General features: G+C 43.0%; 1 protein-coding gene across 1 annotated transcript; it reads right to left on the reverse strand.

The window, feature by feature from the left end:
• Window positions 1-5,075: 5,075 nt before the first annotated feature.
• Window positions 5,076-21,027, reverse strand: ism2a (isthmin 2a). The gene is made up of 6 exons (XM_074609773.1): window positions 20,437-21,027; window positions 13,798-14,046; window positions 11,068-11,368; window positions 8,797-8,931; window positions 6,904-6,972; window positions 5,076-6,098 (listed from the first exon to the last, which is right to left on the reverse strand). The coding sequence occupies exons 1-6, from the start codon at window positions 20,545-20,547 to the stop codon at window positions 5,581-5,583; spliced, it is 1,383 nt and encodes a 460-aa protein (XP_074465874.1). The 5' UTR covers window positions 20,548-21,027; the 3' UTR covers window positions 5,076-5,580.
• Between the last annotated feature and the right edge of the window lie 5,342 nt (window positions 21,028-26,369).

Here is a 26,369-nt window from a genome sequence, read left to right on the forward strand (position 1 = left end):
CACAATGACAGCTTCAACTTGAACGCACATATGCTGTCATAATACTGCGTGACAACTTTGTTGTGCCCTTGCAGCATTTTGTTCAAGTTATTCAAGTGCTCTGTAACATCCACCATAAATGCAAGGTCCTGCATCCATTCTGTGGACTGAAATTCTAACACTGGTTTGCCCTTTTTTTCCATGAACTGTTCAATTTCCTCTCGTAATTCAAAGAAACGCCTCAGCACAGCACCTCGGCTTAACCATTTTACCTCGGTGTGGTATGGCAGCCCATAGTTGTGGCCTTTCTCTCTGAGAAGGCTGTCAAACTGACGGTGATTCAGGCCTCAGGATCGGATGAAATTAACAGTTTGGACGACCACCTTCATGACGTTATCCATCTTTAATGACTTGCAACACAAAGCCTCCTGATGCAAAATACAGTGAAAAGTCCAAAAATCCCATTCTCCATTTGCAGTCTGCACTTTCTCTCTGAACTTTGTCACAACACCTGCTTTTTTCCCGATCATTGAGGGCGCACCATCTGTACCAAGGCTGACAGCGCGGGACCAGTCCACTCCGACCCTGTCCAGGGCGCCGACGAGTGCGGTGAAAATATCAGCTGCTGTTGTGGTATCCGTCATTGGCACCAACTCCACGAACTCCTCGGTGACGGTCAAAGTGTCATCAAGTCTACGGATGAATATGGCCAGTTGCGCAACATCTGTAATGTCAGTGCTTTCGTCAATTGCAACTGAAAACGCAATAAATGACTTTACTTTGCGCTTCAATTGGCTGTCCAAATCCGCCGAAAGATCAGAAATCCTGTCTGCAATTGTGTTTCTTGTCAGGCTGATATTTGAAAAAGCCTGGCACTTTTCAGGGCACACAATCTCCGCAGCCTTCAGCATGCATGTTTTCACAAATTCCCCCTCACTAAATGGCTTTGAAGCCATTGCAATTTCATTAGCAATAAGGTAGCTAGCTTTCACTGCAGCGTCACTGATTTCTCGGCTATGAGTAAACACAGACTGCTGTTTCTTCAGACCCGCCAACAATTCATTCACCTTCTCTCTTCTCTGTTGTCCTTGAAGGTTGTTGTATTTGTCGGCATGAAGAGTCTCATAGTGGCGACGAACGTTATATTCTTTCAGCACTGAAACTTGCTGTAAACACAACAAACACACAGCTTTCCCATTCACTTCCGTGAATAAATAGGAGGATGACCATTTTTCTTGGAACAGTCTGCACTCTGCGTCCACTTTTCTCTTTTTTGACAGAGACATTTTGGGGCAATGAGGGTGCCAAAGCACGTAATGTTCAAATCAGGCAGGCAGAATGACAAGCTAGCTCCGGACTAGCTGTAGCCTACTTGCTTAGCCCCGGTATAAACAGTTTGCTTGCTTAACAGAATTGGGATAAAATTGGTTATTTGTCCCCCATAAAAAATTAACAAAAATCAAAATTAAAAGCTGTATTTATTCTTAATCAACTGAATTAAATCATAAAATGCATTTTTTTAACTCTTTTTGAAATTAAATTCATCAATATATTCATCAACAAAATCGCTTATATTGGTTCCTCTACGCTTGATCCATTTTTCAAGACATTCCATGTGCTTTCAATACTTTGTGTATGTACTTCTGGGTTGTTTGGATCTACAAAGTTTTTAGAGTGATTTATTGTCCTGTGTATGTACCCCATTTTTCTTAATATTGAAGTAAGATTTCCAGCAATCAGAAATGATTATTGAACCAGGAGCAATATGTTTCTCAATTAAATCCAACAAAGTTTGTTCTTTTCTATCAGGTACATGGACTAAAAATCTCTTTTTTGTTTCCCTGCAAACCCCACCAAACATCCACTCCGTTTTTAGCATTTATCCTCTGTTATACTTTCTACGCGATATAACAGTTTCATCGATCTCGATCCTTGCTGCAGCGGCCCAGGGTTCGAATCCGACCTGTGGCCCTTTCTGCATTGTCATCCCCTCTATCCCCCCCTTTCACCACTATCACTGTCAAATAAAGGAAAAAGACCAAAAAAAAAAATCTTAAAAAAAAAAAAAAAATTGCAGCTCCTTTTTATGCTTTGCAAAATCATCTCACGGGCCGGATTAAACCCGTTCGCGGGCCTGATCCGGCCCGCGGGCCGTACGTTTGACACCCCTGCTTTACACAGTTTGAATGACTCCTAATTCATTCTCATGGATCTAAACTGGGACTGATTTTCCTCTGCCTCTGATTGCATTAAGGAATTGTGTGACTCCTTAAATCTCACACAATGTATTAATACTCCTACTAGGCCAAACCCAAAAGATCTAAGCAGATCTGAATTACTAGATCTCATTCTCACAAAGTACTCCTGGACTGCAGTGTTCCGTAATGATGTCAACCGATGGTTCACGGAGGAACTATCTAACTTGATCGGGGAAAGAAACACCTCCTGGGCCAAGGCTAGATCCACTAACTCCCCTGCTGACTGGTCAGCTCTGAGAAATAAACGCACAATCCAGACGAGGACTATTACTTCAAATCAATCTCAGAAAATCTCAACAATCCCACTAAATTCTGGAAACAGATACAATCCTTGTCCCACAGGTCCCATTTCCACTTCAGGCCTCCCTGAACGCATTTCTAGTTGACTCAACTGAAATTAAGAGCAAAGATGATATTGTTGGGCTCTTTCATGAGCATTTTATATCAGCTGGATCTGTTTTTAATACATATGCAAGCAGCGTCTCAGAGCTTTAATTCCAGTTCTGTGACTCCTCTACTCTGTATCGACCCACCTAGGGACTCCTTTGTCTTTAAACCTATTTCTAGCATGGAGATCTAGGAAGCTTTGAGACCTATTGATCCCAAAAAAATCTGGATCCTTATCTTTTAAAGCTTGCAGCTGAGTTTATTGTTGAGCTTATCGTTCATATTTTGAGCCTCCGGACTAATTCCATCCCAAAAATCTGGAAAGCAGCCTTTGTATTTATTAAAGGATGGGGACCCTTGGGATTTAGACAACTACCGCCCTATATCCAAACTCCCTCTCTTTTAGAGAGAAACTGAAGGTTAGGCTGGGTTTTTATTATCCAAATAGGGCCTGCCTTAATTTAGCAATTAAGAAAACACTTTACTGTACGCTACGTTCTCAAGTGTTTTAGACTACGGGGACATTACTTACATGCATGCTGCCTCCTCTACACTTAGATGCCTTGATTCTGTGCATCACAGTTCTCTGTCCCATACACATCACTGTGTACTCTATGATCCTGGGTAAACTCCCTTCATATCTGTGTGAGCTCCAATCACTCACCAACAGCTGTATGGATAATTGCAGCTCGGAACACACTACAGCTTCATGATTTTGTCTCCCTGGGAGAGTTCAAAGCTCTGGTACAAAAAACCCAGTGTAACTGAAAAGTGCAACTGCCATTCCTAAACTGGATTTTGTATAATGTATCTGTTATCCCCTATCCGTTTGTAACATGTACTATTTTTAATTGCATATGTCTGTTCTTGACATCTTTTTATAATTTTGATAACACTGTAATGGCGTGCTATCTTGGCCAGGCCTCCCTCGGAAAAAAAGAGATTTTGATCTGTAAGGGACTTCCTGGTTAAATAAAGGTTAACTGAATAAATATTACTTTGGGAACAGAAGCTAGGAGTTCCGGGCTGCGGTCGAAAAGTCAAAACAAATATTTTCCTAACCTCTTTTCCTTGACCTCGAGGGAAAACGTCATGAGGTCAAGGAAAGATGAGAAGGAGAATTCATAAGGACTTAGGAAAAGACAACTGTGGTGTTGAGATAATCTGACTGCACTAAGACTAGGCTTCGTAATTATGATGTGACGGCGGCGGATGTTAGTGATGCGGGTCTGCCGTGGTGAAACTACAATGTTCCGAAGATGGACAACAAATGGCTCTGCATTCCCCCCTGTGCGTGTTTAAAAAGGTCTTTCAGTGACAGACTGCTTCAACCGCAGTGTGTTAAGGAGAGATACCACAGCTCCTCCTGCTCCTAGAACACTTTACATCAACACATAATAAAGGAGTATCTGACCTTAAACGTGGACAACCGGTGAAAAATATCACTTCATTACCAAGGTTGGAATTGAAATAAACAAAGGAATATATGATAAATATTGAGTTAATTGTTGGAGTTATGGAGAAGGTGTACAGTAGGATCATATAGTTTTTCCAACTTCTTTCCGGACATGTAATATTTATTTATGTTGATTATTTGTTAATTGATTGTTTACTGTTCATTTTATTTGTTATTCTCGTTTTGTTTTTTACTGAGGTATTTGTTACATGTTCCAAATTAATAATTAATTCAACATAAAGTGAAACAAAATGATTGTCACTGTCCACTCATATTGAACATGAATCCAAATTAGTGTATGAGTGTATGAAAATAATAGGCAAGATAAGCATATCGTTTGTTATCAGGAACGGCCGCATAATGCGTCGCTTTAAATGCTGCAGCCGCAAGGAATTGTAGGATGTTATTCTCTCCTTTCCTTTGGGTAAAGGATGGTCCAGTGTATCCTATGCTAAAGGAGATAATAAAGGAAGCATTGGAGCTCCTTTCCTCAGCATTTAGAGGATTCAAACAGCTCTTATCATGGCTGCTACTGAGATACTTCCAGGTCATTTCACTCCGTTAGGAACCTGTAGAAACACCCTCACTGGCTTCACACCGACACTGTGTTCAACGGGCTGAAGAGATGTAAACATATGGGATTTGTTTTGGCCAGTCAGTGTGGATGGCAAACACGGTATGTAAACAGAATCCCATCTGACATTTGAAAGTGTAAATTCAAATGTCCTCTGCTCAGCGTGAATGTTGGGAGGAATGTTAAACGTTTTAACAAAGGACATGATACCATATACAACATGGATGCCAATTCAGACGGGGCTACTCACACCGGAATTTTTCTTCTTCTGCATTTTATGGAACATGTATGTTTTCCTGCTGTGGGAGCATGCACATGTGTAGCGAATCATGACACGGCAGGAAGGTGGTCATGAAGATAAAACCCCACCAGACATGCTCTGGTAATAATTCCATCCTGTTCTTTTTGTGAAGATCGAGCATTTTATAGTCCAAAGGTCCGTTTGACTTTATTATTCGCTGCTTACTGTACCAGCTAGACAGGAATTCCTTTTGCGGGACACTAGATCTGATTAAAATAGTTCCGTTTAATTCAATAAATAAGCTCTTCCTCTGCACACACTCACACAGATACTGTACACACACATAACACTGCCATCAGACACATACATGAGTATAAAAAAGCTTCACCGGTATTGGTTGTCCATGTCTTCCATTCATATTTTCATAGAATTTGAAAGTTATGTCCATTTAAAAAAAGTTACCAAAGTGTCCGTTGCTGCAGGAGTTCCATGAGCTACAACGTCAAAGCTCTTCAGCTGGCCGGAGTTCCTGCACGGCTAAAGGAGCACAGAAACGCTGTATTAACATAGCAGGTCAGTTTTTCTGTGCTTGTGCAGGATGGAGACAACATGACAAGAGAAATGGGGATTTGAACTCCCAGCTCTCATCAATGTTGTCCTCCCTTTTTGTTGTGACTCCACACTGTCAGTACTCGCTGGCCTCTTTGAGTTCTACCTGAAACACTTGTTCGGGGGGGTTATCTGAACAGTCCAGCCCGTTATTGGGCGGCCTTACTGAGTGAAACCGACTCCAGTCCCCCTTGCACAGGATCCAGGGCAGTACGTCCACCTTGTAATGCAGCTCCGGCGAGAACTCCGTGCTGATCAAATTCGGCGCTCCCGCTCCTTTCCCTCGCGTTATCAGCCTCATCTGGTCGTCGTAGCAGCAGTGCTGCGCCGCCAACGTCGTGCTGTCATACGACAGCATCGAGCGGGTGCAGAATCTGGCCGAGGGTTTGTAGATGTCCAGACGTTCTTTGGGTCCGCTCGCGTCCCTCCAGCGGTAAGTCTTGCGTAGTTTGCCGTCGTGGATGTTGACGGCGCTGTAGACGGCCTCGGAGGGGTAGGAGCACGGGCAGCTGGGGAGCTCTGTGAGCACCTGGTGCAGGTACTTCTGGAGGAAGTCGTTCTTGCAGCTTAGCCACTTCTCACAGCTGTCTACGTCTAGTTTGGAGAGAGAGAGAGAGAAAGCAAGTTCAATAGACTTAAACATTTGTCCTGAAGCAATGATCACTCTCCTCAATGAAAAGAAAGAGAAGGGAAGGGCCTCATTAGCCCCTTTAGGGTAGAGAACTGGCAGGGAATGAAGCATGGCGTTAATTCAGAACTGAGGTTGCACTCCGCTGCTACGTCCGTGCTTCACCAGCTGACTGGTAACATCCAGTCATATTCGTACGAGGCTCATGCCAACAGTTCTACGTTTACAGCCCAAAAAAGATCAATGCCAGTTCTAAAACATGAAAGGGTGATTGGGAGAGAGGGCTTCAAAGAAAAACAAGTAGAAAAATGTGTTTGGTCACGGTCAGATTAAAAGCTATACTCTCTATAGTTGCTTCCTATACTGGATGTCGGGTTGAGAGGAGGGAATGTCAGACACTGGATCATGTTCTCCTATCCTGCTGTATCCTTTGTTATGTTTGCAGAGTGAAGAGAACTATCATGTTCTCTGGCCGGTGCTCAGCAGCAGGAGAGCAATAAAATGGAAACTAAAAGGCAATTCAAACATTTCTGGGAGGCAGAGTCGGTGTTTCATCGTGTCTTTGACAGACGCAGCGGAGCGGCTCTCAACACGCTGGGAAGGGAGATTTCTAAATATCAAAACCAGGCGCTCCCAGTGTGAATGACTGAGTTTGTTACCCACCGCTGAATGGAACATCGTGTTACAGGCCAACACCCGTTGAAATCATGGAGTGTTACCTGTTGACTATATTGTGTGGACGCACTATGCACCGAGGCCCTCTATACATACTTGTGTCCAGGGAGTCAGTGCTGTTGGTCGTCTGGATGGGCGTCAGTTCAGTCGCTGAGATCACAGTGTCTACATGACAGAGGGTAAAAGACGTGTCTTAAGGTGGTGACAAACATGAACACACAATACTGCTATGTTATGTACACATTAATGAACAGGAATACTAAAAATACTATTAAACTCTGGGTGTATCTGTTTTTTAGGTTTGGTCTTCTGCACTAAACTGTCTGTGCTTTTAAATTTGGATGGATCCCAAATGTGGACACTCAATTGACAATAAGAAGGAAAGATGGAACCTTATTTCTGTCATTTTAGGGTTGCATTATAGTTGTCAAAGTTGGAAAACAATCTTAAGATGCTGGTGTGGACAGGACCTGAGTTAAGAACGCCTGTTGTTATATGATTTTATCTTCTGTGGAACTGCAGGACGGAGACCAGAACAAATTCCCCCAGTGGGAATATTAAAGTATATTTTATTTTGTATCTTATCTTGAGTCTGTTTTCAAATCATAGTTGTGTTTACATTGAAAGTTTCTCAGCAAATCACACTGTATGTATCCTGTTTGTGTGACATGTGACATCACCACGTGAGGCGAGGTGTTTCAGTGTTTCTGTGGGGGAGAGGAACTCCCACTTTAGATGCACAATAAACTATATAACACACTAAAGGAAAGGGGAAAAGCACAAAAGCATAAAGTTAACTCCCTGCTGGCCCTAAACGTCGAGAAATTATGAATTTTTAAGATGTTTTTAAACTAAAATGGGTTATAGAGAACTCCTTTAAGGAATAACTCAGTGCGTAGGATGTGTGTGTGTGTGTGAGAGAGAGAGAGACAGAAAGAAAGAGAGAGAGAGAGCAATCATAAACACAACTCATAATGAGCCAATCTGCACCACCAGACCCGCAAAAATATGTGTTAAAGGGACTGTTTGTAACTTTTTAAGCGTATAAATGTACCGGGTCGGGACACATGCACGCTCGTGTGTGGCCGGAGCCTCTCCTCCGCTGCTTGCCTTCACTCAGACAGCGCCCGTTCTCGCGTACTCGCTCCACCTCTAGAGGTGAATGCGCGCTCACTACACACTGCAGAAGAGTTAGTAGCTCTGAGAATATCTAGTGAATGTTCAGTGGACGTTTGTGCAGAAATAAATGCTGCAGCTCCTCCAGACCAACAGAGGTTTCCCGTGTCTTGTGAAGTGACAGGGCTCCGCAGAGAGAAACGTTGTCGTCTCGTTACCGACCGGGTGCCGGTGTCTTCCTGCTCTCTCCGGCTGCGGTCGGGAGGAGATAACGTTGCTCGCTGCGGAGCCCCGCTGCTTCAGCCTGCGCTGAGGCAGGAAAAGCCAACACTAGGATCAGCAGTGATTCATGGAGAGACCTTCGTCTGGTCAGCTAACATTACTGCCAAGCAACTGAAATATAGAGTGATATTGTGGTTTTAGCTGACGTGTGTCGCCTCACTGTTTTGAGCGATGCTCGTTCATGTCTATGTAGAGCGAGCACAAGCGCAAGCCCGACGCTGACTTTCGTTGATTTAACGGCCACAAGTGTCGCTGTTAACAAGCATTTCTGAAAGTTACAAATAGTCCCTTTAATCAACCACCTGAACCCGACCCAATCCGCACACCGCCAACTTTATGCATCAGACTCCAAGGGGCCGATCCTGCTGCTGCTGGGATCTTCACCATCCTTCACATCTTAACAGTGAATTTGAACAAACAGTAGCCTACATGTGTATGTCTACACTGTCTGTTTTTGACCAGTGTTAGAAAAAGAATGGAGTCCACAGTTCCAGGATTTAACCTTTTTCGACACACTCTAAAAAGTGTTTAATAGCTGTGTGACACAAGTCAGATTTTTACAATCTTTCCCAGAGTTTTTCTACTTCTTACCGGCACAGTTCGCCACGTCACACGTGCGTGACTCGGTGGCCGTGCACGCGTAGCCACAGGAACGGGTGCGTTTCTGGGTGCCGTGTCCACAGGTGACGCTGCAGGGAGCCCAGTCGCTCCACTCCTCCTCGTACTCTGAAAAAACACAGAGAGAAAAGATGGATGGAGGAAAAACAGAGTGGAGAAAAGCTAAACTATGTAGTAATATATGAAGAGCGGTCTTTGAAGTTAGGTTGTGAATTCCTCGCCCAGCTGGTGCATGTGTGTTATGCAATTAAGGAGCAGTTGAAAAGAGACAGCGTGGGACCTCCGAGACATGGTCCTCTGATTTAAACAGAGAGGGGGAGAACTTCAAAAGACTGAGGGGGGGGCAGTGACAGTGATGACGTCTGTATGCCAGCAAAACTCTTCATCCTCCCTTTCAGAATGCTACTAACTGAGTTACAACATTTTATCAACAGCTGGAGCGTAATGCAGAAGCTGAATGCAGACTGCCTTTTCCCTTCCTGTTGCTCCTTTCTGAAATAAGAAGCTTATAATAGCAATGTTAGATTATATGCTAATAGGAAAATGCATCACTGCTTTATAAGAAGGAAGGAAGGAAGGAAGGAAGAGTAAGAAGAACCTTTTGAAATGGGTCAGTGATACTGGCTGTTCTAACCTGATCTTTGGGCTCAGTAAGTGTAGCCCAGCCTCAAAGACCTCAGACCTCAGACCTGTCTCCACACACAAGGTAATGATGCACTGTGACCAAATGAATCCTGCATACTTCTGGGTAAAGTCATCAGCACACTAATGATCAGGCAGGAAGTACGGCCAGCTGGCTGGCGTGTGTGTGTGTGTGTGTGTGTGTGTGTGTGTGTGTGTGTGTGTGTGTGTGTGTGTGTGTGTGTGTGTGTGTGTGTGTGTGTGCAGGGCAGTGAAAAGCCTCAGAGGTTGTCTGGCTGTAATACACCCCCCCATCGGCCATGTATTAGTGGGTCATTTAAGAGGTCATGTTACTGACGGGGTAGCCAAGCTTGCACTGCAGCTAGCAAGCTAATCTGACGGACGTACAGACGGACGTACAGACGGATGTACGGACGGACATACAGACGGATGGACAGAAAAACATACAGACGGACAGATGGACGGACATACAGACGGACCGACGGACATACAGACGTACAGATGGACGGACATACAGACGTACAGATGGACGGACATACAGACGGACAGACGGACATACAGACGGACGGACGGACGTACAGACGTACAGACGGACATACAGACGTAGAGACGGACGGACATACAGACGTACAGACGGATGTACAGACGGACATACGGACGGACAGACAGACGGACGTACAGATGGACAGACAGACGGATGTACGGACGGACGGACGTACAGACAGACGGACGTAGGGACGTACAGATGGACTTACAGACGGATGTATGGACAGACGGACGGACGTACAGACAGACGGACGTAGGGATGTACAGACGGACAGACGGACAGACTGACAGACGGACGGACATACAGATGGACGTACAGACGGACGGGCGTACATCGCGAAAACATAATGCCTGTGGCCCCAGCTGTCGTAGGCGCTGAGGTATAAAAACATCGACAATCAGGGTCCAGTTTGAAAAATACAGAAGTTGCCCTTTAAAAACAAGCGTATTAAGGCCTAAATATAAATATTTTTATTAAATATATATTTGTGTCTTAAATGGAACACAACTCTCCACCATTGTTGTTTGTCATTTTTAACAGGTCAAAGTGGCGGTTAGCGTCAAGGTGAAAAGGAGAAGCTGCTACCTGAATGTTTTTTGCTCTTTGCTAATAAATCACAGTCAGAGTTCAGCAAATTTTGTGCATTTTGTCATGAGTGTGTCTACAGTATGTTCCCTCAGATCAGTAACTCATTCCCTACTCTACCTCTGATTGGCTTACCCTGATATTCTTACCCTAACCCTAACCAATCTCACTCCTCATGCCTGATCCTGACTGACCCAGCTAACATGGGGCTGAGGGTGTAGGGCTGACCCCCACTTGGCCAGTGTCTGAACTCGGAGTCACTCGCACTGCTGCGGCCAAATACTTTTTCACATAATCACACTAATTTTTCACTTGGATAAGCCGTGTAATGTTGCACTGTAGACTGTCTTTAAGGACAGCAGACTGAGGTGGACAAAATAGTACAAATAGATAAATTGAATTCATTCTATCCAGCCTCATATTGTGTAGATCAGAGCTGTACTGTTTTGTTTTTCAGAGAGCATTCTTACCGTAGTTATCCTTTGCATCCCAGTCATTGTTCCAGTGACCACCCCAGTCTCCCCCCACTCCACTCAGGACGGGCTCCTCTGGGTCGTAGTTGTAGTCCTCAGATTGCTCCTCCAAACTGGCCCTTTCCAGCCCGTTGTCTACCTGCTCTGGGTATTCCCAGAACAGTGGCCAGAACAGCTTCTTGTGGCTATTGGCCCACTCTGAGGATGACGCTGACCAGTCATTACGCTGACCGTCCTTGACCAGGTCCATCTCCACCTCTGTCTCAGTCTGTGTGTCGTCTACCACCTCGATGGTCACCTGAAAGAAACACAAAATACTTACTGTACTGTTTATACATATGCAATGTGGCCAACTCTGTAAGAGAATTTCAGTTTCTGCTCGTGCCTCTTTGGAGGCCGAATGTGCTGAATCAAGTGTGCATGTGCGAGAGTTTCACGGTTTGCGGGGTCCCCTCTAGACACGACCGCCACTGACGGTGCTAACTTGATCATAGAATTCATCTAAAATGTACATATCACATATTGCTGCAACAAATGTAGTATTAAATATCTACATTTTAAATGTATCATTAAAAATAAAGGTGTATTTAAAAAAACAACTCTTTTCTACAAAGATTTATGTTATATATGACAACTTAACACGTTGGAACAAGCTCTGAGACATGATGCGGGGGGTGATGATGATGATGATGAGGGTGATGTACCTGCTCCAGGAGAAGTCTGTTTATTTGAAGATCAGATTAAAAGTGTACTCTCCTTTTATGAAAGAGGGTTATTGTGCAGTGGGGGGAAGGGACTGAGAGAAATGAAAGATGAACTGATAGTGGGTTCACTTCTGATTATCTCTTTTTCTCTCTCACACAGTCATACAGTACACATGCACACACACATATACACACACACACAGGTCTTGTTGCTTCTGTTTCCAACAGCAACTGTTTATAAAGACAAAGCAGCAGCTGAGGATAGAGATTACAGCACGATGCTGGATATCAGAGAACAGAGAGGATGAAGGTAAACAACGTCTCGTATTCCTGTAAATTCAAAGTATATGAATACAATACACTGATCAGCCATAACATTAAGACCAGACAGATTAAGTGAATAAATTTGACTATCTCGTTATAATGGTACCTGGCAGTGGGGGGGATATATTAGACAGCTAGTGAACATTTTGAACTTTGAACTTTGTGTTGGGACGCAGAAAAAATGGGCCAGCGTAAGGATGTGAGCGACTTTGACGAGGGCCAAACTGTGATGTCTAGACGATTGGATCAGAGCATCTCCAGAACTGCAGCTCTTGTGGGATGTTCCCGGTCTTCAGTGGTCAGGACCTACCAAAAGTGGTCCAAGGAAGGAGAACCGGTGAACCGGTGACAGGGTCAGACCCGAGGCTCATTGATGCACGTGGGGAGCTAAGGCTGGCCCGTGTTGTCTGATCCAATAGAAGAGCTACTGGAGCTCAAACTTCTGAAAAAATTAACGCTTGTTCCGATAGAAAGGTGTCAGAACACACAGTGCATCGCAGTTTGTTGCGTAAGCTGCAGACCGGTCAGGGTGTCCATGCTGACCTAATGTTATGGCTGATCGGTGTATGTTGAGTGTGTCTGGACTGTGTGTCCTTGTGTGCCATACAGAAATACATACGTTTTGGAGCTTATACTGCTCTCTGGCTGTGCCCAGCAGTGGCAATATCTGTATCATCTGATATAAATATACAGTATATTAATATACATATATATATAGCTTTTAGTTCCATTTAGATCACCATACTCACCACCCCTTTTTTATTGTGTCTAGAATCTTTAAATAAATTGGGAGACATGCTGCATCGTCAGACTGGAATAACTCAGACTGGTTACTTCTTTTCATGACAACTGGACTTCGTTGCTTGTTTGTTCATCACTGTATTTACCTTCATTTTGGAGTTTATTGGTTGATTCAGTGCTTGGACATTATGTTCTTTTTATATTCTGGCAGTGTTAAACCATTTGATCTCTTGTTAGTTTTGTGCACTTGTGTACGCAACACTATGAAATGTAGTGGGTAATTGTAATTTGAAATAAACTTGGAATCATAAAATTCAGCAATAACTGGCCCTTAGTAAAGGACTTGTACATGCATTGTACTTGATATGTGGTAAAAATGTTCTTCCTCTGCTAAACTCAAGATGTTTAGTGCATCTCACTCTGTTGACCAGGCAGCGAATTCCAGAATCACATCATCGTTTCCGTAAATCAACTCCACTCCGAGTCTTGACACTTTTTTTCATGAAGCCAACTCCACCAGGATTTGGCTTCACAGCCACACTTCAAAAGGACCTTTTGACCTTTTTTATATTCAGCTCTCATATGTTTTATATTTTCCAACCTTTTTTCTTTTATTTCTCCAAACCCTGTAGATGTCTGAGGTTCATGGACACGTTGGAGCGCCCCATTGTTAATAGTCCTGCATGTGGTAACTGGAGACGCTGTCCTGACTCAAACCAGCTGTACGTAGAGATGGGACGTATGGAGCGAGAGGGAGATACATGCTGTTGAGAACACAAACTGAGGAGAAAGTGATGGAAGAGGACCTCCTGTGATCGCTGGTTTAATCTGGAACACCTGCACTTGAGTGATGATATGAACCCTTCGTGCTATGAGAGAAGCAACCTAAATCTACTCCCGATGATATCATTTGTCCAAAACATTTTTGACTTCTTCCCACATGCATTTTGTTGCCTACCTGGATGTTGGGGTTCTGTGAGCCCATTTCTGCATTGGCCAGCTCTGGGAAGTTCCTCAGGTCCAGGATGAAGAGCTCAGGGTCCTCCTCAGGTTCAGGTGGGGGGAGGACACCCTGGTGACGGAGCTGGGACCAGCGGTGTCTGGACCTGGGGAGAGACGGACCAGAGGGAAGAGTCTGCAGCAGATTCTCCTGCTGGAGCTCCTGGAGAGTCTGATGGTCGTCGCCACGACTAGGCTTTGCTATCACCTGAGAAGGGAAAGAGACAGTGATCATGCCGTCTACCATACAACATATCGGGTGAAATATCGCGCAAAACAGAAAGAAATTGAGGAATTTTCAAAAGGAAATGTGTCTTTAGGTTTCTGACCACTAGTGAAGCTGTGAAACAAAGTCTGAATGACCACACTAGTTGTTCCGAAAATACATAGAAGCACATGGCTAATTGTTATTCAGAATGACATCATCAGACCTTCACAATTTCTTTTCCTACTAGTGAAGGTATGACCCACCACTCTGCCTCTATTACTTGTTGCCTTCATTGGTTGAGGTGGTCAGGTTTAGGCATTAAGAGATTAGTTAGGTTTAGGGTAAGAATTTCAGGGCGGATCATGCCTTCGCCATAGTAGGAAAAAAGAAAGAAATCGAGATGGGACAGTTTTCGATGGTAATGAACAATGGTACGACACCGACATTAGTGTATTGCAGATATATCATATCAATAGAAGTTGAACGACAGATATGGTAAACTAGGGTTAAGATCATTTAGAAACAGTGTCACCATCACATAGTTTATCCCCCAGTGTATCCTGGTCACAGTCTCACAGTTAACTTTACTGTAATATGCAGTAATAATTAAAGGGATAGTTTGGGTGTTTCTCACTGGGGTGGTATGAGGTACTTATCCATAGTCAGTGTATTACCCAGTTTGGGACGGCAGCAAAACATATTTTACACACCTAAAATAAAGGCTTACCTAAAAGAAAACTAACTGTTTAACTGCCGAGCTATGTATTAAGACAAGCAGACACACAAACCTGAATTTGATCATGATTTTGTAATTTAGAGTTATATGTGTAACAGATAATAATTCAAGCATTTTATTTTTATTTGGGCTGTGCAAAATAACAGTTTAACATATATTATTACACGGCTGTGTTGAATACTCGATTCTGATTGGTCAATCACGGCGTTTTGTCTGTAATTTCTCTATAACAGACCGTTGCTATGTATAACAGACTGTTGCTATGGGTGCAGCTCTGATGTCGGACTATGGCGGACCGGTTTTGTGTCAAAATATTGATTTCTTCAGTAAGTAGCCGTGTAATAATAATAATAATGTACAGCTAGCGGGTCACTGTTGTGAAAGAATCCCCTTCAGGGCGATGAGAGACTGCAGCATCGCCCTGTCGGGGATTCTTTCACAACTACGACCAGCTCGCTGTACATTATCCCTTACTTATTTTCTTATTCTTTAGAATAAAGCATCCCATTACCTTCTGTACTTCTGTAATCTCTTCTCTAGGTTGGTCTACCTGTAATACGTCTCATTTGCACTGATAAACAAAGCGTGTTCCTTATCAGTTCAATACGCCTAATGGTGACTATGGTAAATATTACCTGCTAAACATCAGCTTGTTGGCGCGCTGATAACATTTAGCTCAATTTGTGCCTAAGTAGCCAACACACAAGAGACTCACAAAGTTTCTAGCACGGCTGTAGACAGTTGTTTATTAGCAAAGAGTAATGTAGTCAACACTGAAGTATCAGCACCGACCACCGCTGTCACCGGTTAAAATGACAAATATTAATGGTGGCAGACATATCAGCTGTAGTAATTAACAGTAACTCTATATGTGGATGTTGGTGTCTGTATGCAGCTCTGATCAGTGAATTGTGTGTGACCAACTGAGTGGTGCCTCTTCTCTCCACAAATCATCTGGTTGACAGCGTCTCGTCAATTTCAGGAAAATGTCACGGTTAAACATTTCTGCATACCCTACTAAGGATTGTATATGTGTGCATATAAAATGTAGAACATGCACATTGCATGTACGTGGAGTTATTTATGCATTGAAAGCGCCTGCTTATATTCCTTCATTAAAGAACCCACAGAGGCAAAGAATCCAACACTTCCACACACGATCATCGCATCAAGCATATACTCTGATACATAGATTATGATATACAGTTTCATCTTTACCTCATCTTGGGGTGCAGGACATTTGAGAGACGTCCATCCCACACACAGCCCCATTCCGTAATAAAGCACACAACTTAAACTTGAACTGGCTCAAGAATTTGACGCCCTCTGCAAAATGTGGCATCAGCTTCAGCGTGCCTCTTGGTGAGGGAGTGGAGAGAGGGATGACTATCCCATCCAGGATTATTATTAAAGCAGTAGCACCTTCATGTCCCCTGTGATTGTTCCATGAATGTGCCCCCCCCCCCCTGCAAACCACACTCAATATCTCCGTGTTCACATTCCTTTGACAGAGTTAGGAGTAAGTAAGTTCATATTGCAACCCTGGACTAAGTCAGGCGTCGAGGCTTCCTGTGAGCAACATGAACCCAACCGCTCGCTTTAATAAAAACACAGAGCCCAGATTGAGGGGAAGAGAGGGAGTGGAGCTGTGAGACCAGAGGAGAACAGAGGAGCCAGGAAAAGACTAATGCACATATATTTACACACACACACACACACACACACACACACACACACACATTATATATTTACACCAAATATCCATTCCAGTGTTTCCACTATATTCATTCTGCAGCGGCGCACCGCTGTGAGTCCATGTATGAGGCAAGTGTCTGTGGTTAGTTCACGTCTGTAAAACAACAGCAGGGCAGTTGAGTATCTGTCATCTAAACTGCCAAAGTCAGTTGAACAGGTGAAGTGAAGGTAACGTTGTCGGTAGCCTCCCGGTTAGTGAAGGATTCAGTGATTTGTGTTTTTAGCAGAGCTAGACCAGAGAATCTGCTGTTATAAAAGATCCTAATTGTGATGTAATGTAGCCTCAGTTTAAAGGTCCCATATCATGCTCATTTTCAGGTTCATACTTGTATATTGGGTTTCTACTAGAACATGTTTACATGCTTTAATGTTCAAAAAACACATTATTTTTCTCATACTGTCTGAATATACCTGTATTCCCGCTTTGTCTGAAACGCTCCGTTTTAGCGCATTTCAACAGAATGGCAACGGAATTACGTTGCTAGGAAACAGCTTGGGTCCATGTTTACATACAGTACACTGCAACAGGAAATAAACTAGGACACATTTAGAATGTTTAAAACTGTTAAATGGTCTAAACATTGTAGATTTGTGACATCACAAATGGACAGAAATCCTGACGACTTGTTTCAAACACACAGTTTCTGAATACGGGCTGTGTATTTCTCCATGGATTGAGTGTGTTGATATTTTCACAGTATTTTTATATCACTTAAGTCTCCTTTATAATATAAAAGACATGAAAATCTCACTTTTAAATATGGGACCTTTAAAGAATAGCTTTATAAATGCTACATGCTAACTTAGGAAGGCTATCTGGCATTGTGTGCTCTGATTAATTACATTTGGCATGCAGTAAATACACCAGTCACCATCTTGTTTGAATGAAAACTCAACTCCTGCTATTTGCTCCTGGTGTTCTTCACCGCTGTTATAATACCAGGAGTAACATTAACACTTCACTATTGTGAAGTTTCATGAAGAGCTTTGCTAAAGCGACATGTTGCAGCTGTTAGTTCCAGCTTGTTATAGGCTGCATTATTGTGCACTTGACACTGAAACAGGAACCTGTTCCTATTTAAAGGAGCAGTGTGTAGGATCTGGTCAGATCTAACGGTGAGGTTTAGGGATGCACCGATACCACTTTTTTTCAGACTGAGTACAAGTACTTACATTTGGGTAATCGCCGATACCGAGTACCGATACGAGTACTTCTCTGTGCCAAAAGACCCTCGTTAACAGCCAGCTGGAGGGTGTGAGCGACACACGGCAGGCTGGGGAGTCCCGAATACGAGGCGGTGCGCCGCGACCGGCTCTAGGTCGGCTTAGAAAGGCTCGGGCGAAGGTGGCTCGCGGCCGAAGCTTTACAGCGCTCCCCACCCGGACCTCACCGCACCGTGGACAAAGGGCTCGCTGCGCCCTCTCTCCCCGCTGGGGAGGGATGGGGCCCCCTTCTCCAACCATGTCGTGCCGCGGCCCACGTAAAAGGCGTCAGGGGTCTGCGGCGATGTCGGCCACCCACCCGACCCGTCTCGAAACACAGACCAATGAGTCTAACGCACGTGTGAGTCAGAGGGTGTAAGCAAAACCCTGTGGCGCAATGAAAGTGAGGGCCGGCGCGCGTCAGCTAAGGTGGGATCCCGGTCCCGCGGGGTCAGGCGCACCACTGGCCTGTCTCACCCGCACCGTCGGGGAGCTAGAGCGTGAGGACACGAAAGATGGTGACGAGAGGTTAACGTCACGCTGCCGTAAAGTGGTATCGGAGCCGTTTTGCGAGTAGGAGTACATGAGCACAGTATCGGACCCGATACCCGATACTGGTATCGGTGCATTCCTAGTGAGATTGCAGACTGCAACCACCTGAAGCCTCTGCCGTGTACCAAGCGTGTTGGAGAGCTACGAGTGAGAGAGTAACGTTATCGACTCCGGCCCAAACCATTCTGGGCTATTGTAGAAACATGGAGGAGCAACATGGAGGACTCCGTGAAGAGGACCTGCTCCCTATGTACAGTAGATATAAACGGCTCATTCTAAGCTAACGAAAACACAACCATTCTTATTATCAGGTGATTATACACTAAAGAAAAAATGCTTATTAAAATTACATTCCATTTCTGCCAATAGATCCCCCTAATTGTAACGCAATGCATGGAGCACTGAGATTTATTAAGAATTTTAAAGCCCTTACACACCATCTCTCTTTGTATGCTCGGGTAGGATGGTCTGCCTCGTCCACCCGTAGACTGAACCACTGGCGTATTCTTATTTATAAGGCTATTCTTGGTCTGCTTCCATCTTACCTACGGACCTACATCCTTCAAAAAAGTAAGGGAAGTTACTGTCTTCGCTCCGAGGACTTAATCCTACTAACTGTCCCCAAAGTCCGTACTGAACTGGGAAAAAGGGCATTCCAGTGTGCTGCTCCCTCTTCTTGGAATCAGCTACAAAATTACCTGAAACTTGGAGAGCTGGTCTCACTGAATGTCTTCAAAGTGCTTCTAAAAGACTCGGAAACAAGCACATCTGGCTGCAGATGTTTTGAATGCTGATGAATGTTTTTTTCGATATCTTATGATTCTGTAATTTTCTGTTTGTCTTCGTTTTCAATTGTTATGTTTGTTTTGTGTAACTGTACTGCCGCCTATCTCGGCCAGGACACTCTTGGAGAAGAGATTTTTAATCTCAATGAGTTTTTTTTACTCCTGGTTAAATAAAGGTTAAATAAAACCCACTGGTCTTTAAATCTGCACACATTTTTTTTTCTCCAGTTGTCATACTGGTCGTTCGCGGCATAGCGCTGCAACAAGTGTCTTTTGGTTTAATTAAAGGCATTAATTATGTTACTTTACAGTAGCCGTTGTTTGTATTATTATTTGTTATTGAATAAAAAACATTTTCCAAAAGTTTGGTATGTTATGTATGTTTGTAATCCCAAGGGATTAAAAAAAAAAACCTGAAAAAAACAATATCCGAATCCCAAAATTGAAAATGTAATACCTCCATAAGGAGTGAATAATGGAGCAGTGTAATATTTGGGTGCAGCCCTGTGAGCAGGTACTGTACAGTGTTAATCAGTGAAACAGTAGAGCTGCAGGAAATAAGGTTGATGAGAGCAGTGACAGTGAACCAAAACAGTTACTGTTAATGTGAATAGTGAACATAGTGAACACCCACTGAGGGCTGAAAATAGGAATTACAGAATGTCACCATTTTCTACAATAGTTTTTTTCTTTCTATTTTTTAGACAAAACATCAGGAAAGAATATTCTTGCTTATTCAGCTGATGTTTGAACACCCTGTGGGACTATATGCATCCTGGATATCTTTGAAGTGGTATGAATATGAAGAAGGAGAACAATCCTCTTCTTATTTTAGCCCTCCCTTATATAGTATTATAATAGACGTTTCGACACATTGTAGGCCTATAGGCTATCATTAGGCTGTCCCTATACATGAGACAACACATACAGATGTTACAGCATCATTCTCATCTGGAACTGGGTCTCATCATCTGAGGGACGATGAAGAAATGTGAAATTGGGAGGACTTGATAGGATGAAAACTGAAAGTCTAAAGAGAAGTCTACATATCACTGACTTGGTGTGGAGAAGCATGGATGGGAACACTGGCTATTAAACTCATAATAAGGCTCGATGTTAGGATGAGTGTTGTTCTGATATATTTAACATCAAAGATTTATAAACTGAAGTCAATCTTAGGAACACAATTTGTCATTATTAAAACGCAATAGACAAAAATACTTCCTCATGATTTACAAGTATACTGTAGGTCCTATAAGGTAAAAAAAAATCACTCTTCTCTAGACACTCTTCCAAAAGAGCATCTCATAGAGTAGTAGTAATAGTAGTAATGGTAGTAGTAGTAGTAGACTAGTTTACCTCAGTGAGAGACGCGCTGGTGTTACTGGCTGGAGTCCTCCTGAGTCGCGTGGGCAGCCCGTGGACTGACGCCGACACCACGGAGAGGATCAGCAGCCAGCTCTGCTGCATCTTTACCACCTCTGGTACCTGGACCCGTGTCCTCAGCTCTGGTCCTGCGTCCTCAGCTCTGGTCCCTGGTCCACAACTCTGGTCCCTGGTCCCGTGTCCTCAGGAGGAGGGTTCAGACCATGTCAGTGAGCAGAGAGGACAATCAGAAGGCAAAGCGGCACACGTGTGCGCGTTGACCGTGCGCTTCCTCCGCGCTGAGTCGTTCCCTCAATAATAACTCCTCATATCAACAACTCTCTGATATCGGTATTATCTGTGTTCATCTCATGCACATGTACTGAAGGAGAAATAAATCACACCGGCGACAGGAGCCTCCTCTTGGCTCACGTTCCCAATTAAAGTCCGTCAATGCGCCGAGCTGAGCCTGAGACACGTCCTCCTCTGCTGAGGACACACACGGAGTCAGTCCACAGAGCGGAGACACGTCCTCCTCTCTGCCTGTAGTCCAGCTTGTAGTATTAACTTTAAAGGAGTAACCCCCCCCCTCTGCCCTGGATGACGCAACGGAGGGAGGGTATAGGCTACTACTACCACTACTACCACTACTATTACTACTACTACTACTACTACTACCACTACTGCTGCTACTACTACTACTACTATTACTACCACTTCTACTACCACTGCTACTACCACTACTATTACTATTACCAGTAGTGGTAGTAGTAGTAGTAGTAATAGTAGTAGTAGTAGTAGGAGACATCCTGAGGAATGAACCAGCGTAATATTCCTTACTGCTGGAAGACGATGGACCATTTAGATGATTTTGTATTTTTCAATCAATTTACACTTTTATCTACATGTACAGAAACCTTCAACAGGCTACATGCAAGCAGCATATGCTAATTTATATTGGTAATAATAGCCAATTGACATCATTTGGCAAAAATTCGATAATAACCTTTCAGCATATTGTAATTCAATTCTAAAAGAAAACTAGACTTCAGCACCTCCTCATGGCTCTGTTTTCAGGCTTTAAAAAATCTAGCCCGTGACGGGAGACTTTGACCAATCACAGGTCATTTCAGAGACGGAGGCAGCTGTCAATCACTCGCAAACTCTGATCAAACTTCTCTCCTCGTGTCTTAGTCCCACCCACGGGAGATGCAAACGGAGGAGGCGAGGGAGAGATGTGAGGAGAAAGGAAGCAAGGAAATACGAGACAGGAAGGATCAGCTGTCAGTCGGCTTTAACAGTTGCTTATGTCTGAACTAATAAAGACACACAGTTATTATCAGTGGCAGAGCAGCAGTGTTTCTCTCTGTAGCCTGTAACCTGTTTAACAAACACCTGTACTTGAATAACAGCTGCAGTCTGTATTTCTACTGTGGACTGATTCCTGCTTAGATGACCAGGAACCACCTCTACTGGCACAATGCCTTTATATTATTTATTCATTATTATTAGTGTCTATATTTATTGATAATCTGACACTAGAAATGATTTATTAGGCTAAATGTTTGGGTAAAATTTGAAATTATATAACTCATATCAAACCTGACGCTCAGGAATTATCAGCCTCACATGTGACTGAATGGAAATGATGATAAATGATGTAAAAGGTGTAAAAGACAGACTCTCCTTCTCTCTCTGACTTTAATAGTATCCTTAATAAAAGTTAATGGAGGAAATAACAGATTATGAAACAAAACTCTTTCTGATAAATGAAGAAAGTTGGCGCCACAATAAGGGGGCGAGTCGCTCGGTAAAAAACTTCTGCAAAGGATACACCGGTGTATCCTCGATCCTCGATCCTCAATCCCTGAGATGCATTTTAGGATTTGGGGTGTCCTTCAAGATGGAGCGCTGAGATTGATTTCCGGGTCACAAGCCGCAGGTTCGAGGAAGCAGGAGACGAGGAGACGAGGAGGCACAGAATCAGGAAATGAGATGCAGCTCTTGTGTTTAGAGTGCATGGAGGAAATCAATCTCACCTGGAAGAACACCTGAATGCTTAGTCCTACTTAAAACATGGGGTAGTGGTGCTCTCTGGTGCTCGACATAAGTATTACAAAATAAAAGAAAAATAAGCCTAAAAAGTAACTTAGAAAAATTGTCCTAAACATTTTTTTTTTAACCTGTTTCACAGACAAAAAAACAAACTTATACTAGAATGAAATTTTCAAAATAAAGTACATCCAAGCTATATCTGTGGCTGGCAGAATATAACGGCAGAGTTTTAAGTGAAGATTACAGTCGACAGAATTTACCACTGCAAGGTATCACCCCCCAGCCCACATCGCCCCACTCTGAATGTTCAGGAGTGTCAGAGCGTGGCAATGATTGACAAACTGATCCTGATACTGGTCGTGCATGGAATCAAGATGACTGATCAGATTAGGGGATTGAACTGGGCGGGATGAGTCCAACGATGACCAATGAGACGAAGGCACTGGACGGGGATGATTGTGATGCTAGTTGTAGAAAATGAGAAGTTACGGCAGCATCACTATAGTGGAAGCATATAACTGTGAAGTCTCAAGGTCAGGCTGCATGTTAACTTGTGTCTCACTTTTTAACATTGTTCCTGCTGTGCTTCTACTGCCTGAGAAGACAGCTTAAATCTAGCCATCTTTATTGCTCAATATCTAACCAGCGTGGCCACAGATACATTCAACAGCTTCATTGTTAAATGGTTAGCTGATGGTAGTGTTATAGTGACTGAATGCACAAATAGGCTAGAACAAAAATATATCAGTTTTCATCTCCAAAATATGAATAGCTTGACATAAAATGTGTGGTATAGTTGTAAAGGGGAGACGTTAACCTGAGGGATAGTGCTAACGCTAATGATATACTCTCCTCAAAGCCACCAGACTCCATTGACCTAAACACTCATTTTACCTCACGTTATTTACATATTTGTTTCTTCAGGACAAACTGGGCTATCAGAAGTATGCTGCAGGAATGTCACACGAATGTATAAATAGTCCCATAAATACAAAAGAAAAACAAAAACGGATATTGAATCTCACAGAATGCACCTTACAGTACTATACTATCCAAGTGCACCAAGTATAATCTGCACATTATTTCGGTTGCTGCCCAAAACAGCACAGATGTGCATGATACTAGGATGGGGTGAATGTCATGTAATTCTATTGCACGTGGGCTCTGGGATCAGCACATGCCCAGTCAGCAACATAGTGGAGCGGATAGTGGAAAGATCATGCAAATAGTGATACAAGCAGCACATTTGGCATGATGATTCCCGAGGGGACACTTAGCAAATATAAACGATTGGCCACTTGAAAATCCAAGATGGCAGCCATTTTTCATGATGGCCGCCAAGTTGACCTGCTGATAATGGTTCCTCTCATAGAGATTCATCTACTTGGTCGATTTGAGTGATCTTGGTGTCAAATTATCTATTTTCTAGCATGCTGGATCTAATTTTGATAGTTTTAACAATTTTTAACTGCAATATGGCGGCCATTTTGTGTCTGTTTAGTGTCTGCTTCCTCATGAGAGCATGGGGGTCACAGCATCCAGGGACCTCCTATTGTTGCTGATGGCTTTGTCTCCTTGTTTCACAATAACCGTGCAAGATATTTCAGCTTCACACACACTTTCTCGGCAGGAAAATGAAACAGCTCGGTCTTGATGCTTGATTCCCTGGCCGCCATATTGTAGTTAAACATTGTTAAAACTATCAAAATTAGATCCAGCATGCTAGAAAACAGATAATTTGACACCAAGATCACTCAAATCGACCAAGTAGATGAATTTCTATGAGAGAAATCATTATCAGCATGTCAATTTGGCGGCCATCTTAGATTTTCAAGTGGCCAATCGTTTATATTTGGTTAGTGACCCCTCGGCAATCATCATGCCAAATTTGGTGCTTGTATCACTATTTGCGCAATTTGACTGAAAAATGTATGTTATCCGCTCCACTAACACAGCCTCTAGTTAGTCGACAGACTCGACGTCTTGCCCTCAGTAGGCTTCAGCTAAATGCCAACAACAACAACAACAACAACTCCTTTCAACACGGATAAATGGATGAGTAATCAAAGAAGACATTCATGTTTTTTTTAGAATAAATATACCCTTACTCTATTGTGTTATGTATAGCACCATCTGCTGGCGTAACTTGATAAGGGAACTAGGTGCTGGTCAGACACACGGCCGAATGAGCAGCAGCACGCACATGGCAGATCGTCGTGCAGGAAAAGTACCCTCGCCATCGTGATAGAAAAACAGAAAAGAGATCATTCATAAATGTAAATTTAACATAAAAAAACTTATTTTGTTTTTGTTTCTCCTGAAGGATGTCAGGCAATATGTGAAACTACTTTCTAATTTGAGTGACGAAAAGACTTCAAGACACCTAATATGTGTGTGTTTTATAATATTTGTGTCTAGTGTGATATACCCCTGGCTCTTTTGTTATTGTTCTATTTGTATACTCTCCCCTGTATACTGAATATGTGTTCTTTTGTTTCATAAAGTAGAGATAAGTAGCCAAAATATCATGACGCCGTGGGTTGGTTTTCCTCCCGTTCTCTCCAATTTTTGAATCACCAACCACCACTGGTACACACACACACACACATACCAACATGCATACACACATGAGCACGCACACACACACACACACACACACACACACACACACACACACACACACACACACACACACACACACACATGTATGCTGGTGTACACTTAACTCCTTCCAGACACAGGTCTAGAAGACCTGGATTGAGGTGGAGAAGGCATGGAGAAGGAATGGAGCGGGGGGATGGGGTCAAGGGGTGAAAGAGCTTCCAGATGTTGAGGCTGTTTCTTTTTCTAATGAAAGTTCCTCCTCACTTCCTTTTTTTGACTGAGAACATGTGTGTGTATGTGTCTGTGTGTGTGTGTGTGTGTGTGCATGCATAGGCCAACGTGTTTCTCAAGTACAAATCTTGACACTGCTTTTGACGGTTCCCACATCGAGATCTGTTTCAGCACTTCTGACATGAGTTTTGATGCCACACAGACAAATCTGATGAGTCATCTCACTGCGTGCAGGCTCAGAAACGTGTTACTATACACCTACAGACATCAGTATGTTATACCTTGTTCACTAATTCAACATAAACCTATATTTGAATGAAAGTCACAGATGATTTTATTCGGTAATGCTGCCATTATCAAGCTCATTGCTACTCTACCTGATGTAAGACGACACTTGGAAAATAAAAATAAAGTAACTTTGTGAATCCACCTATATCTTACAATTACATGATAGTTATTAGGCTAACAGTGCATTAGCAGCCATTACACTGAGCTGTCATCTCTAAAATGAAGCTATAGGTGTACCTAAAACACAATACAATACATAAACATAATCCGCTGCCCTTTGTTATCTTGTCTTTATTGACAATACAAATACCCTCGTATATACGGAACTGGAGGAAAAAAATAACTACCTAAATGCAAACAGCGCTAACAAAAAAAGCAAAGTTTACTGCAGTGACTCTCACTATGACATTTATTTGATGCAATTCTCTTGCAGGGGATGTAGCAGGAACTGTGAATGGGCTCATTAATGTGACCTGAAACTGGACTCAACTAAAATAAACTGCTCACAACAACAGAATCAAAAGGGCCCTTGAACGGCCACTGAGTAAGTGTTTATAAAATGATGCATTAAAGGTCCCATATCATGCTCATTTTCAGGGTCATACTTGTAAATTATTTTGTGTTTCTACTAGAACATCTTTACATGCTGTAATGTTAAAAAAAATACTTTATTTTCCTCATACTGTCGGCCTGAATATGCTTGTATTTATCCTCTGTCTTAAACACTCCGTTTTAGCGCATTTCGAAAG

The sequence above is a fragment of the Sebastes fasciatus genome, chromosome 15 (assembly GCF_043250625.1).
Source record: "Sebastes fasciatus isolate fSebFas1 chromosome 15, fSebFas1.pri, whole genome shotgun sequence".
Taxonomy (NCBI): domain Eukaryota; kingdom Metazoa; phylum Chordata; class Actinopteri; order Perciformes; family Sebastidae; genus Sebastes; species Sebastes fasciatus.

Coding starts and splice junctions, on each gene's coding strand:
- ism2a (XM_074609773.1), bottom strand. CDS start 20,547: ATGCAGCAGAGCTGGCTGCTGATCCTCTCCGTGGTGTCGGCGTCAGTC. Junction 8,932..11,067: donor GGATGCAAAGGATAACTACG/GTAAGAATGCTC, acceptor GTGTTTTTTCAG/AGTACGAGGAGGAGTGGAGC. Junction 6,099..6,903: donor CACTGACTCCCTGGACACAA/GTATGTATAGAG, acceptor TCTCCAAACTAG/ACGTAGACAGCTGTGAGAAG.